The following is a 14,261-nucleotide window of genomic DNA, read 5'->3' on the forward strand; positions in this document are numbered from 1 at the left end:
CGGCTGCATTGGCCCTTTAATGTCGAAACTTTGTGAATTTATTGTGAAATATGAAGGAACTGTATGTAAAAGTCTCTAGATATTATTATGTAATGACACGATTTAACTGGGAACTGGCTATGTAGATTAGTAGTTGGGTACAATTTCCTAATTTCAGGCTTGACTATGCAAATTAAATAATTATATATTTTTTTCAAATTTTCATTTTTAATTGTCTGATGCCTTTTCCTCACAATAAACAATCAAAACAGATTCACATAAACATGATCATTATAGAGTATAGCATATTTTTGTACATGATTGAGTGTTGAAAATATTGTCGAAAAGAGCAGTTAAGGCGACAGGTTTGAGAACTGTAGAACAATATCAAATATATTGCACAAAGATTTTCATTGCAGAGGGGGGTAAAAAAATCTGCTGATCTACTGTTACTTGGAGATACATTAGGCCCTTGGATGCCACAGATGCGGCTACCAAACACCTCAAGTGGATGGCATAAACACTATACTGTATTCTTCTTCTTCTCCAGTTCAGTAACAGTTGATCTTCTCTAGTTCAGTAACAGTTGATCTTCTCTAGTTCAGTAACAGTTGATCTTCTCTAGTTCAGTAACAGTTGATCTTCTCTAGTTCAGTAACAGTTGATCTTCTCTAGTTCAGTAACAGTTGATCTTCTCTAGTTCAGTAACAGTTGATCTTCTCTAGTTCAGTAACAGTTGATATTCTCTAGTTCAGTAACAGTTGATATTCTCTAGTTCAGTAACAGTTGATCTTCTCTAGTTCAGTAACAGTTGATCTTCTCTAGTTCAGTAACAGTTGATCTTCTCTAGTTCAGTAACAGTTGATATTCTCTAGTTCAGTAACAGTTGATATTCTCTAGTTCAGTAACAGTTTAGCTTCTCTAGTTCAGTAACAGCTGATCTTCTCTAGTTCAGTAACAGTTCATTAACATTGTGGTAGATTCTCCAAGCATTACTGGTCCACAACAGATGTACAAACAATAGTACGCAAGTATAAACACCATGGGACCACGCAGCCGTCATACCGCTCAGGAAGGAGATGCATTCTGTCTCCTAGAGATGAATGTACTTTGGTGCGAAAAGTGCACATCAATCCCAGAACAACAGCAAAGGACCTTGTGAAGATGCTGGAGGAAACAGGTACAACGAGTCCTATATTGACATGACCTGAAAGGCCTCTCAGCAAGGAAGAAGCCACTGCTCCAAAACCACCATAAAAAAGCCAGACTACGGTTTGCAACTGCACATAGGGACGAAATATTCTCTGGTCTGAGGAAACAAAAATAGAATTGTTTGGCCATAATGACCATCGATATGTTTGGAGGAAAAAGTGGGAGGCTTGCAAGCCGAAGAACACCATCCCAACAGTGAAGCACGGGGGTGGCAGCATCATGTTGTGGGGGTGCTTTGTTGCAGGAGGGACTGGTGCACTTCACAAAATAGATGGCATCATGAGGAGGGACTGGTGCACTTCACAAAATAGATGGCATCATGAGGAAGGGAAATTTGGTGGATATATTGAAGCAACATCTCAAGACATCAGTCAGGAAGTTAAAGCTTGGTCGCAAGTGGGTCTTCCAAATGGACAATGACCCCAAGCATACTTCCAAAATTAATGCTACCAACTACTAATTGAGTTTATGTAAACTTCTGACCCACTGGGAATGTGATGAAATAAAAGCTGAAATAAATCATTATCTCTACTATTATTCTGACATTTCACATTCTTAAAATTAAGTAGTGATCCTAACTGACAGGGAATTTTTATTAGGATTAAATGTCAAGATTTGTGAAAAACTGAGTTTAAATGTATTTGGCTAAGGTGTATGTAAACTTCCGACTTCAACTGTACATGTCTTTCCTTCCTTGTCCTCTTCCTGTCAAAAAATACTGTCAATAAGGGACTTTCTCAGTTACTTCTGGCTCTCATCCTGTATGTGGTTCCTCAGCAGTGCAGGGTTCGACTAGTTATGCCTGTCCTCCTTTGGCCCTCCTCATAGCCAACTCCTGGATGTGATGCCAGAGCAGTGCAGGGTCTGACTCGTTATGTCTGATTGGAGACTCCAATCCTTCAGCCTGACCTAGACTCTGCCTGTAGTCCTGTGGCCACATCTGGACCAAGCTGGAAAAACACATAAATAAATCAGGCTAATAAGCACAGCAGTTTATTTGAAATATTAGGAGAAAAACAAACACGTGCGTGTATTTGAAGACACTCCCTCAAAGGAGGAATATCTCTCACTGCAAACAGTACACTGTCATACAGTACTATAAGGGTCAAGCCTACAATTTACACAAAGATAAAGCCCTTTATTTCAGAGGCTGGTGGTGCCTACCTGTCATTGGTGTGTCGGTCCTGACGGTCTCAAAATCCTGGACTGGGTAGAGGACATCCCCTATGAGAATTATTGGCCAGCTTAGGCTGGGGGGGGGGGGGGGCTCTTCTCTGGTGCTTTCCTATAGGCCCGTTCAGCTTCCAGTCTGGTATTATCCTGGTCACAGACATAGCACTCAAAGCCGTTGAGGTAGTTGGGTTTGCTCATGTCGTTCATGCCCCACTCCCTGCTCTCCAGAGCCTCCATCAGGCCAACGTTGGTAACTTGGCTCGGCTTCTTAAACTAAATACTTAGCGTACTCTTCATCGTTCTCATCCAGCGGCTTGGGGAACTTGGCTACGTCCTGAGGTGATGGGAAGTCATTGATAAGGATGACAGTGCGGTGGATGGGCATCCAGTCGGCTACTGACGAGGAGCTGCGGTAGACTGGTACACAGCCCTGGTGGAGAGGGAACCATAGGTTCTCTGTCATGTAGTCCTGGAGGAAATCAAATCAAATTTAATCCAACTTTATTTAAAGTGAATTTAAAATTCATTCTTTACAACAATGAAATGAAAGAGACGAAAACGATGAAATGAAATATGCTATGAAAGTAAGCAGGAAGTGACTACCCCCTCACCCTTGTAGTTTTTTTAACGTTTTTGAAAACTTTTTTGAATGGATCTTCAATGCTCAAATTCGCAGTGCAATATAGTCTTCATCCGGTAGCAGTAAATTCATCCACAAACAAATATCATTTTATATACACCTACTTTTTGTGTTGAGCATCCAGAAACAGTTTCACATTTATTTTGGCATTGTCTACATGTAAAACAATTATGGAAAGATATTCATAGTTTTAGAATTGTTAATATTCTTGATGACTTTTTTGTATTTTCATGGGAGAAAAACAATTATGCATCTAATTGTGTTAATGGAAAAATGTCATATTCATGAATATAAATTTACTAATAAAAAACCACTCTGTGTTTTCTATGAGGAATTTGAGCAGTACATTAAGACCATTATACATCCTTCTAATGAGAAAGCTGTTAAAACAATCAACATGTGTGCATCATTTAAGGTCTTTGTATAATCTGTCATTTGTTGCACCCTCTAGCATATGTTATCATTGTCTGTTTGTATACTTCTATGCATACTGATTTTTCTCCAATAATAATAAATTTAAAAAACTGACTTGCCTAGTTAAGTCAAGGTAAAAATAAAAATAAACTCTTGCTGCATTACTACCATCTACAGATCTGGAGTGGAATCGCACACTGACTGTGCAATTTGACATTATTTTCTTCAACGATAAAGTGTTTTTTTTTCAGTTAAAAAAATACAGAATATATACAGTCAAAGCAGGACTATTTGAACATGTTGAAGTATCCAGGCTCACAGAGCATGGACCAAATTTGACAGCAAATTAAATAAGTAGACCAGGGAGGGCGATCTCGCGGGCTTTAGGACCAAGCGTCGCGACTGGACTCAGGGGTGTATTCATTACGCCAATTCTGTTTCAAAACGTTCTTAAACGGAAGCAAATGGAATGGAACGGGGCGCGACCTACATTGAATTTGTCCAATATAAAATCTCGGGTTTGTTGCAAAAATAAACTGTTTGCAACCGTTTGGACTAATTATTACCCTGGACTGGAAAATACTGGGGACGCGCCTCAACAAGCAAGTGTTCACAATCCGTCAAAATCTCAGACGCAAAACTGGGCAAGCTACGATTTATAACACGGTACAACATGAGGTAACGAAAACGATTTTACGCCTTAAATTAATGCAGTCACATGTATTGAATATGGTGCGTGTTTGTTCAAACCAGTCTATTTATTCGTAGTTTAGTTTAATAATTCAGAACAATTGATGTCAAGCTAGCTAACGGTAACAGGCTAGCTGGCTAGGCTAGCTGGCTACTGTTTGGTATTTTGTTATCATCATCATCGCCATTTCATTTGCCAGCTATTCATCCCTATATCTAGCTAGATGTCCTGTGTAATATCTAGCTGCATTTACGAAATGGGAACCCTCCGATTTCATTCGCTACAGTAACATTGCATCAGAACAACAATATAACGTTAATAGGTACAGTAGTTGGTGAGCCTCTAATCAATTCGGTGAATCTCATGAAACCAGTTTTAGTCATGGCAGTGGCAAATTGAGTTAGTTTGTTGCAGATGCATCATGGTTTTCTATCTTTCTGAAGACTAAGATGCCTAGTTTATGACACAGTGTCGAAAGTAAAATTATAAATAATTTCAATTTCCCTATATTAAACAAACCAGGCGGCACCATTTTCTTGTTTTCTTATTTGCGGATAACCAGGGGCACACACTAAATGATATATATATTTTTTTAACATTAATATAAGTTTACATTAAACTATAATATTTTTATATACATACACTCATTACCATAACACTTTCAAGTTGCTGTAAAAAAAATTATAAAAAAAAAGATATTTCTTAAAATAAAGTGTTATTCACCCATGATGCATCATCTAGACTAGAGGAGCAGTCGTTAGATGAGTTTATATACCTTCAGAATGAGGATGGTATTCTCAAACACCCTTTTTACAACACTTAACTTTCTCATTACCGAAATGACTAAAATGCTCAAATTGGGATAAACTTGAAGAACCATTACCTTACCAACATGGAGGCATGAATGGGCTTTACTGATGTGGTCAATTGTTGATCCATTATGGCAGTCTCCTATTTCTTGCAGATTGAGCTAAGGGCCCCTCATGTTATTTTACTGCTGCTCTTTAATTATTTGTTACTTTAAAATTTTTAAAATTTTTAGGTATTTTTCTTAACTGCATTGTTGGCTTGTAAGTAAGTAAGTAAGTAAGTATTTCACTGTAAGGTCTATGCCTGTTTGTATTTGGCGCATGTGACATTACCAAACACACATTTCTCATTACTGCATCATTTTTAGGTGAGACTTTTAATTTCGGTAATAAAATAAACTCGTTCTAATGTATAATTAATGGGTGTGCTGTGCTGGTAGCTTTCATTATTTACTAGGACCATTGCTTACACCTATTGTATGGATTATTTGTAAAACAGTTATTTGATTAGGTAGGTGGTAGTCAATAAATATAGGTTTGTAAACCCCATTTAATTTACTTACAATCTAGAGTTTGTTTTTTTCAGCAAAGAGAAACTTCCACTTAAAGTAGGTTATTCCCTATTATGGCACAGGAATCTGTTTTAGCACTTACTTATACTGTTGTTTGATATCCCAAGACAGTTTTTGGTCCATATCTCACATATTGAGATACTTTATGCCGTCCCGTTCAATTTACAAATACATCTAAAGAACCACACACATCCATGTACTAATACAGCAATATTACCTGGAAAGACCTTGGAAATGTTACATTTAAGGAACTTTTTTTAATGCTTAAGTCCATTTTGGATTTTTGAAGATACATGTACGTAATTACAGTCCTTTATACTTAGGCTAAAATAAGGGGTATTTTAGTCAATTGCATTTTGATCAGTGATTTTAGTTTTATGCAAGTCATTTGGGATTAACAACTGACACAGTTTGATGTATTGGGTTACTGAATCTCTAATAGAGCTCAGTTCAGTTTTTCAAACTATAAAACCCTCATCTCTGAAACCTGCTTATCATTACCTTATTGCACCGATATTTAGGAAAATAAAAATACTTTAGTTATTTTTGGCTTAATCTGATAGTGTGCCTTTTGTTCTTTATACAAATGTGTACATAAAAAAAAATATGTATACACAAGTAATTATGACAAAAACAAGATTCAGAAAATGTTTTGTTGTGGTAATGAGAAATAGCTAACGATCTATTCTTGGGATCTCTCATCCACATTCCAGATATGTGGCATAGTAAGAAGCAGTTTACTAAAAGCTGTATTGTAAATCAAGAACCATGTCACATTAATACGTACTTCTCCCATGTGATTTTCAACCATACTGTACACGGGTTCAGCGTTGCTTCCTATACATTGTTATCAACAACATGGACGTCGTGATGTACAGCAGAGTAACTTTAGCTCATCAGTAGTACATTTTACGACTTGCCAATCTCCAGCTCAACCAATCCCTGGGTTTGTTAGAGGGGGAGTTTCTCTGGGTCATTCACCCCTATCAGGTGTCCCTAAGGACAACCACCCCGGTGATCTTACACATCTCTATACCCAGCACATCTCATACAGGAGGGGCATCACTTGCAAATAGCTCCAGATACAGTGGGTGTGAGAAGAGAGATTGTTGTTGTATCAGTATTGTTGTTACCATTTTTAAGGCTGCTGCTATTTTAGTTTGTTAATTTTAGTAACCACTCTCTCTTGTTCTGTCTCTAGCTATTCTCTCTTTCCACTTCTCCTCCTGGTGAAAGACAGCCACTTGATGTGGTTCTGTCTCTAGCTATTCTCTCTCTCCACTTCTCCTCCTGGTGAAAGACAGCCACTTGATGTGGTTCTGTCTCTAGCTACTCTCTCTCTCCACTTCTCCTCCTGGTGAAAGACAGCCACTTGATGTGGTTCTGTCTAGGCCTAAGTTCTGTTGCTCATTGTCAGGGTCTACCCCGCATGTATCCATTTGGAAGACCCACTTGCGACCAAGCTTTAACTTCCTGACTGATGTCTTGAGATGTTGCTTCAATATATCCACCAAATTTCCCTTCCTCATGATGCCATCTATTTTGTGAAGTGCACCAGTCCCTCCTGCAACAAAGCACCCACACAACATGATGCTGCCACCCCCGTGCTTCACTGTTGGGATGGTGATTTTCGGCTTGCAAGCCTCCCCCTTTTTCCTCCAAACATAACGATGGTCGTTATGGCCAAACAGTTCTATTTTTGTTTCATCAGACCAGAGGACATTTCTCCAAAAGTATGATCTTTGTCCCCATGTGCAGTTGCAAACCGTAGTCTGGCTTTTTTATGGTGGGTTTGGGGCAGTGGCTTCTTCCTTGCTGAGCGGCCTTTCAGGTTATGTCGATATTGGACTCGTTTTACTGTGGATATAGATACTTTTGTACCTGTTTCCTCCAGCATCTTCACAAGGTCCTTTGCTGTTGTTCTGGGATTGATTTGCACTTTTCGAACCAAAGTACATTCATCTCTAGGAGACAGAACGCATCTCCTTCCTGAGTGGTATGACGGCTGCGTGGTCCCATGGTGTTTATACTTGCGTACAAGTGTTTGTACAGATGAACGTGGTACCTTCAGGCGTTTGGAAATTGCTCCCAAGGATGAGCCAGACTTGTGGAGTTCTATAATTTTTGGCTTTCTTGGCTGATTTCTTTAGATTTTCCCATGAGTTTGAATGTAGGCCTTGAAATACATCCACAGGTACACCTCCAATTGACTCAAATTATGTCAATTAGCCTACCAGAAGCTTTTAAAGCCGTGACATAATTTTCTGGAATTTTCCAAGCTGTTTAAAGGCACAGTCAACTTAGTGTATGTAAACTTCTGACCCACTCTAATTGTGTGAACTAATCTGTCTGTAAACAATTGTTGGGAAAATTATTTGTGTCATGCACCAAGTAGATGTCCTAACCAACTTGCCAAAACTATAGTTTGTTAACAAGAAATTTGTGGAGTGGTTGAAAAATGTGTTTTTAATGACTCAAACCTAAATGTATGTAAACTTGCGACTTCAACTGTATATTCCGGACTCTGACATTCTACTATTTATATTTTTCTAAATTATTTTCTTAAAATATTTGAGATTTGCATGTTTTATATTGTTAGGTATTACTGCACTGTTGGAGCTAGGAACAAGCATTTTGCTACACTCGCGATAATCTGCCAGATATGTGTACGTGACCAATAACATTTGATTTGATATATTTTTTAAATCTCTCTGCTCATCCTTCAGGTTGCATTGACCCTGATAGTACTACCCCAGTAGCCTAGCACGAGGTGAAGGCTGGGTCACAGTGGTCAGTAACCCAGCTAGAAGGCTTGGCTCCAGGCTAGCCAGCCTGTCAGCAGAGGGAGGGTTGCCTTGCCACGGAACGGCCTGGTGAGCTGCGGAGACTAGCAGCGGCGGGGGGGTTGTGATGAGTGGGAAGAGCCTGCTGTTAAAGGTGATCCTGCTGGGGGACGGTGGCGTGGGGAAGTCTTCCTTAATGAACCGCTACGTCACGGACCGCTTCGACGCCCAGTCCTTCCACACCATCGGGGTCGAGTTCCTCAACAGAGACCTGGAGGTCAGATTTAGAGCCCTTTCTGAATTCATCTTTTCTTCATTCGTGGCATTATATCCCCTTGCCTTCGTCTCAAAATTTAAAATGAGGGGAGGGACCTTGGACTTTCTCCAATAAGATTGAGGAGGAGGCGGCGAGGAGATAGAGCCAAGGTCTGTCTGAAATTGAATAATAATAATTATTATAATGTGTCTTGCATCTGAACAAACCAGAGCATCTGCACGTGAGTGCATAGATACATAAGTACATGCAATAATTACAGCAGACAACATGTGGATACAGTTCGTAATTCGGTTTGTTAATTTAAATTCCTGGGGTGGGCAGGTTGAGCAGTAATTTGTTCTGTTCTCTCTATAGGCTAGTGCAGTGGATTACTTTTTGACAAAATGTGTTTTATTAAGGTTTTGTTTTACTACTGTCATTGATTCTTGCCTACTGTTTTATATCTTTATGATGGCGGTGTATACTATGTACAAATCTAATTGTCTTTGGGGACAGTAAAGGTTTCTCTTCGGGACAATTCATGTTTTCATTCACTTCCTCCCTCCAGGTGGACGGGCGCCTGGTGACCCTTCAGATCTGGGACACGGCGGGTCAGGAGCGCTTCAAATCACTGAGGACACCGTTCTACCGTGGCGCCGACTGCTGCCTCCTCACCTTCGCTGTAGACGACCTGCACAGCTTCCAGAACCTGGCCAGCTGGAAGAAAGAGTTCATGTGTTACTCTGACGTACGAGACCCAGAGAGGTTCCCCTTCGTTGTCCTGGGCAACAAGGTGGACAAGGAGGAGGGGAAGGAGGTGGGGGAGGATGAGGCTCGGGCCTGGTGCGAGGAGAACGGCTGTTGTCCCTACTTCGAGACCAGTGCTAAGGACGATACTAACGTGGGAGTGGCATTCGAGGCAGCGGTACGGGAGGTTCTGGCGGCGGAGGATCAGATCGACCACACGCTGTTGAGTAGCACTATCGATCTCCACGGCAACCGTAAAGTACCGCGCTCTTCTTGCTGCTGATTGGTTGAAAGGACTGGTTTCTCTCTCCGTCCAGCCTGTAGCATCCTGAGGGCTAGAGAGCTGTTCTGCTCTCCACTGATCTCTATGGTTACTTACCTGATGCAGGTACAAGCTGCTGAGACTGATGATCGGCTATCAATGCAGCTGATTTTAAAGAGTGTTGGGTTGTCGGTATCGACACATCTGAATTTTAAAGTTTATCAATGAGGTACAATGTAACAGGTACACCATGTTGTTCAACTCGGTCTGCTTTCAGCAGTATAGCACAAAACTGCTCTTTACATCCATCCAGCTTCATGTATCTGCCCTGTGTAATGTTTTCAGCATATTTTGTTATTAAACTAGGCAAGTCAGTTAAGAACAAATTCTTATTTTCAATGACAGCCTAGGAACTGCCTGTTCAGGGGCAGAACAGCAGATTTGTACCTTGTCAGCTTGGGGATTTGAACTTGCAACCTTCCGGTTACGAGTCCAAAGCTCTAACCACTAGGCTACCCTAGCCCTCTTACAGAACAGTAATTTTAATCTGATAATATTCATGTGTCATTTCTGTTCTCCTCTCCAAGAGCACAGGCTGCTTGTGGCACAGCAACATTCTCATTCATTTCTTTATCTGTCTGTCTGCTAAGTCTTCTAAGGTCTCATAGAATCGTGTTCTGGTCAAAGTACCTATCACACTGTCAGGTCTCATGACAGTGGTTGGCTTACTGACCAGAGGAATATCATTTAATATAATACATATAGACATGGTGTGTTGACTGACTGACCAGAGGAATATCATTTAATATAATACATATAGACATGGTGTGTTGACTGACCAGAGGAATATCATTTAATATAATACATATAGACATGGTGTGTTGACTGACCAGAGGAATATCATTTAATATAATACATATAGACATGGTGTGTTGACTGACCAGAGGAATATCATTTAATATAATACAAATAGACATGGTGTGTTGACTGACCAGAGGAATATCATTTAATATAATACATATAGACATGGTGTGTTGACTGACCAGAGGAATATCATTTAATATAATACATATAGACATGGTGTGTTGACTGACCAGAGGAATATCATTTAATATAATACATATAGACATGGTGTGTTGACTGATCAGAGGAATATCATTTAATATAATACATATAGACATGGTGTGTTGACTGACCAGAGGAATATCATTTAATATAATACATATAGACATGGTGTGTTGACTGACCAGAGGAATATCATTTAATATAATACATATAGACATGGTGTGTTGACTGACCAGAGGAATATCATTTAATATAATACATATAGATATTTAATACACTGACATAGACCTCTACATGAAGCTGGACTTGATCCAGTCATACCTCTTGTTTAAGAACTGACAACATTGGTTACACACATTACTGTACCAGGACAAATGTTTACGGCATAAAAAGGGATTTGATTTGTTTGATTTTCTCCAAAAAGGGAAAGATGTTTCTGTTCTGTCATATCTGTTCAACACTGGGTACATATCTGAGGTAGTTTGTATCTATATCAGATGCGACAGTATTTTCTCGTCCTTTAGGCTTTCTAGGCCTGTCTGGATCAGAAGTGTTAATTTTCTCGTCCTTTAGGCTTTCTAGGCCTGTCAGGATCAGAAGTGTTAATTTTCTCGTCCTTTAGGCTTTCTAGGCCTGTCTGGATCAGAAGTGTTAATTTTCTCGTCCTTTAGGCTTTCTAGGCCTGTCTGGATCAGAAGTGTTAATTTTCTCCTCCTTTAGGCTTTCTAGGCCTGTCTGGATCAGAAGTGTTAATTTTCTCGTCCTTTAGGCTTTCTAGGCCTGTCTGAATCAGAAGTGTTATGTCTACGTGTGAGAGTTGCAGGAGACGCCTGTTTTAATTTCATCCCTTACCTACTACGGTACACACCGTTTTTTTTTGTGAGATCCCTTTCATTTTTTTAGTCGGTCTCTCTTGACACCAATGATATGTTCTTAATAAAGTGTATTCCTTCTAGATGTAACAGTTATTTTGTTTGGCTTATAGCAGATCCCCGTTTGCTTTTCATTAGTTCATTTAGGTTCTGATATTTACTGTGGGTTTTCTACCATCTACAGTGGCTTGTGAAAGTATTCACCCCCTTGGCATTTTTCCTATTTTGTTGCCTTACAACCTGGAATTAAAATATATTTTTTTGTTTGTTGGGGGGGTATCATTTACCTAACATGCCTATCACTTTGAAGATGCAAAATATTTTTGGGGTAAAAAAAACAAGAAATAAGACAACTTGTGAGCGTGCATAACTATTAACCCCGAAAGTCAATAATTTGTAGAGCTACCTTTTGCAGCAATTATAGCTGCATGTCTCTTGGGGTATGTCTCTATAAGCTTGGCACATCTAGCTACTGGGATTCTTTCCCATTCTTCAAGGCAAAACTGCTCCAGCTCCTTCAAATTGGATGGGCTCTGCTTGTGTACAGCAAAGTCATACCACAGATCTCAATTGGATTGAGGTCTGGGCTTTGACTAGGCCATTCCAAGACATTTAAATGTTTCCCCTTAAACAACTCGTTGCTTTAGCAGTATGCTTAGGGTCATTGTTCTGCTGGAAGGTGAATCTCCGTCCCATTCTCAAATCTCTGGAAGACTGAAACAATCCCTCAAGAATTTCCCTGTATTTAGCGTCATCCATCATTCCTTCAATTCTGACCAGTTTCCCAGTCCCTGCCGATGACAAACATCCCCACAGCATGATGCTGCCACCACCATGCTTCACTGTCGGGGTGGTGAGAGGTTAGGTTTGCGCCCGACAAAGTGTTTTCCTTGATGGTCAAAAAGCACAATTTTAGTCTAATCTGACCAGAGTACCTTCCATATGTTTGGGGAGTCTCCTACATGCCTTTTGGCAAACACAAAGTGTTTGCTTATTTTTTTTCTGGACAGTCTTCCGTAAAGCCCAGCTCTGTGGAGTGTACGGCTTAAAGTGGTCCTATGGACAGATAATCCAATCTCCACTGTGGAGCTTTGCAGCTCCTTCAGGGTTATCTATGGTCTCTTTGTTGCCTCTCTGATTAATGTCCTACTTGCCTGGTCCGTGAGTTTTGGTGGACGGCCCTCTAAAGGCAGGTTTGTTGTGGTACCATATTCTTTCCATTTTTTTAATAATGGATTTAATGGTGCTCTGTGGGATGTTCAAAGTTTGGGATATTTTTTTATAACCCAACCCTGATCTATACTTCTCCACAACTTTGTCCCTGACCTGTTTGGCGAGCTCCTTGTTCTTCATGGTGCCCCTTGCTTAGTTGTGTTGCAGACTCTGGGGCCTTTCGGAACAGGTGTATATACTGAGATCATGTGACTCTTAGATTGCACACAGGTGGACTTTATTTAAATAATTATGTGACTTCTGAAGGTGATTGGTTGCACCAGACCTTATTTAGGGGCTTCATAGTAAAGGGGGTGAATACACATGTACACATCACTTTTCTGCTTTAAAGTTGTCATTTGTTTAAACAAGTAATTTTTTAAAATTTCACTTCACCAATTTGGACTATTTTGTGTATGTCCCTTACATGAAATCCAGATAAAAATCTATTTACATTACAGGTTGTAATGCAGCAAAATAGGAAAAACGCCAAGGGGATGAATACTTTTGCAAGGCACTGTAACTTATGTTTGGGTTGGTGTGTCACTAAGGAAGAGTGATGGTTTGTTTCTCAGCCCTACTGCCTTGCCTGTCTACCGCATGGGCCCTGCTCTAGAACACTGACAGTTCTGGAACATTCTAGGTTCTAGATAATATAAGATTCTGACAGTTCTGGAACATTCTATTATATTATATTATCTAGAACATTGGTAGCTGTAGAGCATTCCAGTCAGAGAACATTCTAGACAGAATATAAGAACATTCCAGTCCTTCATCTGATATCATAGCCACCTCTCTACTCGTCTTATTTGAATGTGAAACAACCTGAACAGACAGAAAAATAATTGTACCTTTTTAATGTACAGATATAGCATTTTCTCCCGTAGGTATTGATAAGAGGGAAACACAAGTGAGGATTATCTTAAAAGCATTATTTTTGGGTACTTAGTTTTTTCCTGTTATTTTACATCATTGGTGACCTATGCTGGCCTGCCCTCACTGGATTTGAACGATGAAGCCAAAATCAAAGGATCAGTTTGAAACATTTTGAGGACCTTATTTGGTCATTATTTGAAGGAAAATAGCATTACTGATGTTTATACAATACTTCTGATGCCTGAAGCCACAGTTGACACTTCAGTTGTCTGTTTCCAGTATTTCACCTAGTCGTCACCATGGTACCGTTGCTATGCCTACCACATTAATCAACCAATGCGGTGTTGCATTACTACTACAATACATCGTTATTTTATTTGCGTGCATGTGAAATTCACTGATTCAACTTACATGTCTTTGTCTTTTTAAAGTTATGTTTGTGTGCGGTACCAATCTACAGGAAGTCATCTGCCTCTCGATTCAAATGAAATGACTGTCTGGTACAGCAGAGGGGTCCACTGTGAAAGATCCAGCCGTTCACTGAAACTTCAGCACTGTGATGTTCACGCTGACGTCGCGGTACACCTGTATCTATTGAAGATGTTGATTGTCAATTTACTCAACCTGTGGTATTTAGAAGAACAGTACAACAAGTACAGTTGGAATGTTCTGTAACAAAGTGTTAACAGATGAAAAAA

General features: G+C 39.8%; 1 protein-coding gene across 2 annotated transcripts; it reads left to right on the top strand.

Annotated features, from left to right (window-relative positions):
• The first annotated feature begins 4,038 nt into the window (after positions 1 to 4,038).
• On the top strand, positions 4,039 to 10,200 carry LOC139366081 (ras-related protein Rab-9B-like). 2 transcript variants are annotated; one of them, XM_071103171.1, is made up of 3 exons: positions 4,039 to 4,096; positions 8,217 to 8,550; positions 9,098 to 10,200. In XM_071103171.1, exons 2-3 carry the CDS (start codon positions 8,401 to 8,403, stop codon positions 9,557 to 9,559), a joined length of 612 nt encoding a protein of 203 aa, XP_070959272.1. In that variant the 5' UTR covers positions 4,039 to 4,096; positions 8,217 to 8,400; the 3' UTR covers positions 9,560 to 10,200. The 2 variants fall into 2 exon arrangements, with proteins under 2 accessions (XP_070959272.1, XP_070959273.1); XM_071103172.1 differs by having other exon boundaries at positions 8,294 to 8,550.
• The last annotated feature ends 4,061 nt before the right edge of the window (positions 10,201 to 14,261 follow it).

Source organism: Oncorhynchus clarkii, chromosome 14 (genome assembly GCF_045791955.1).
Source record: "Oncorhynchus clarkii lewisi isolate Uvic-CL-2024 chromosome 14, UVic_Ocla_1.0, whole genome shotgun sequence".
Classification (NCBI taxonomy): domain Eukaryota; kingdom Metazoa; phylum Chordata; class Actinopteri; order Salmoniformes; family Salmonidae; genus Oncorhynchus; species Oncorhynchus clarkii.

Coding starts and splice junctions, on each gene's coding strand:
- LOC139366081 (XM_071103171.1), top strand. CDS start 8,401: ATGAGTGGGAAGAGCCTGCTGTTAAAGGTGATCCTGCTGGGGGACGGT. Junction 8,551..9,097: donor TCCTCAACAGAGACCTGGAG/GTCAGATTTAGA, acceptor TCCTCCCTCCAG/GTGGACGGGCGCCTGGTGAC.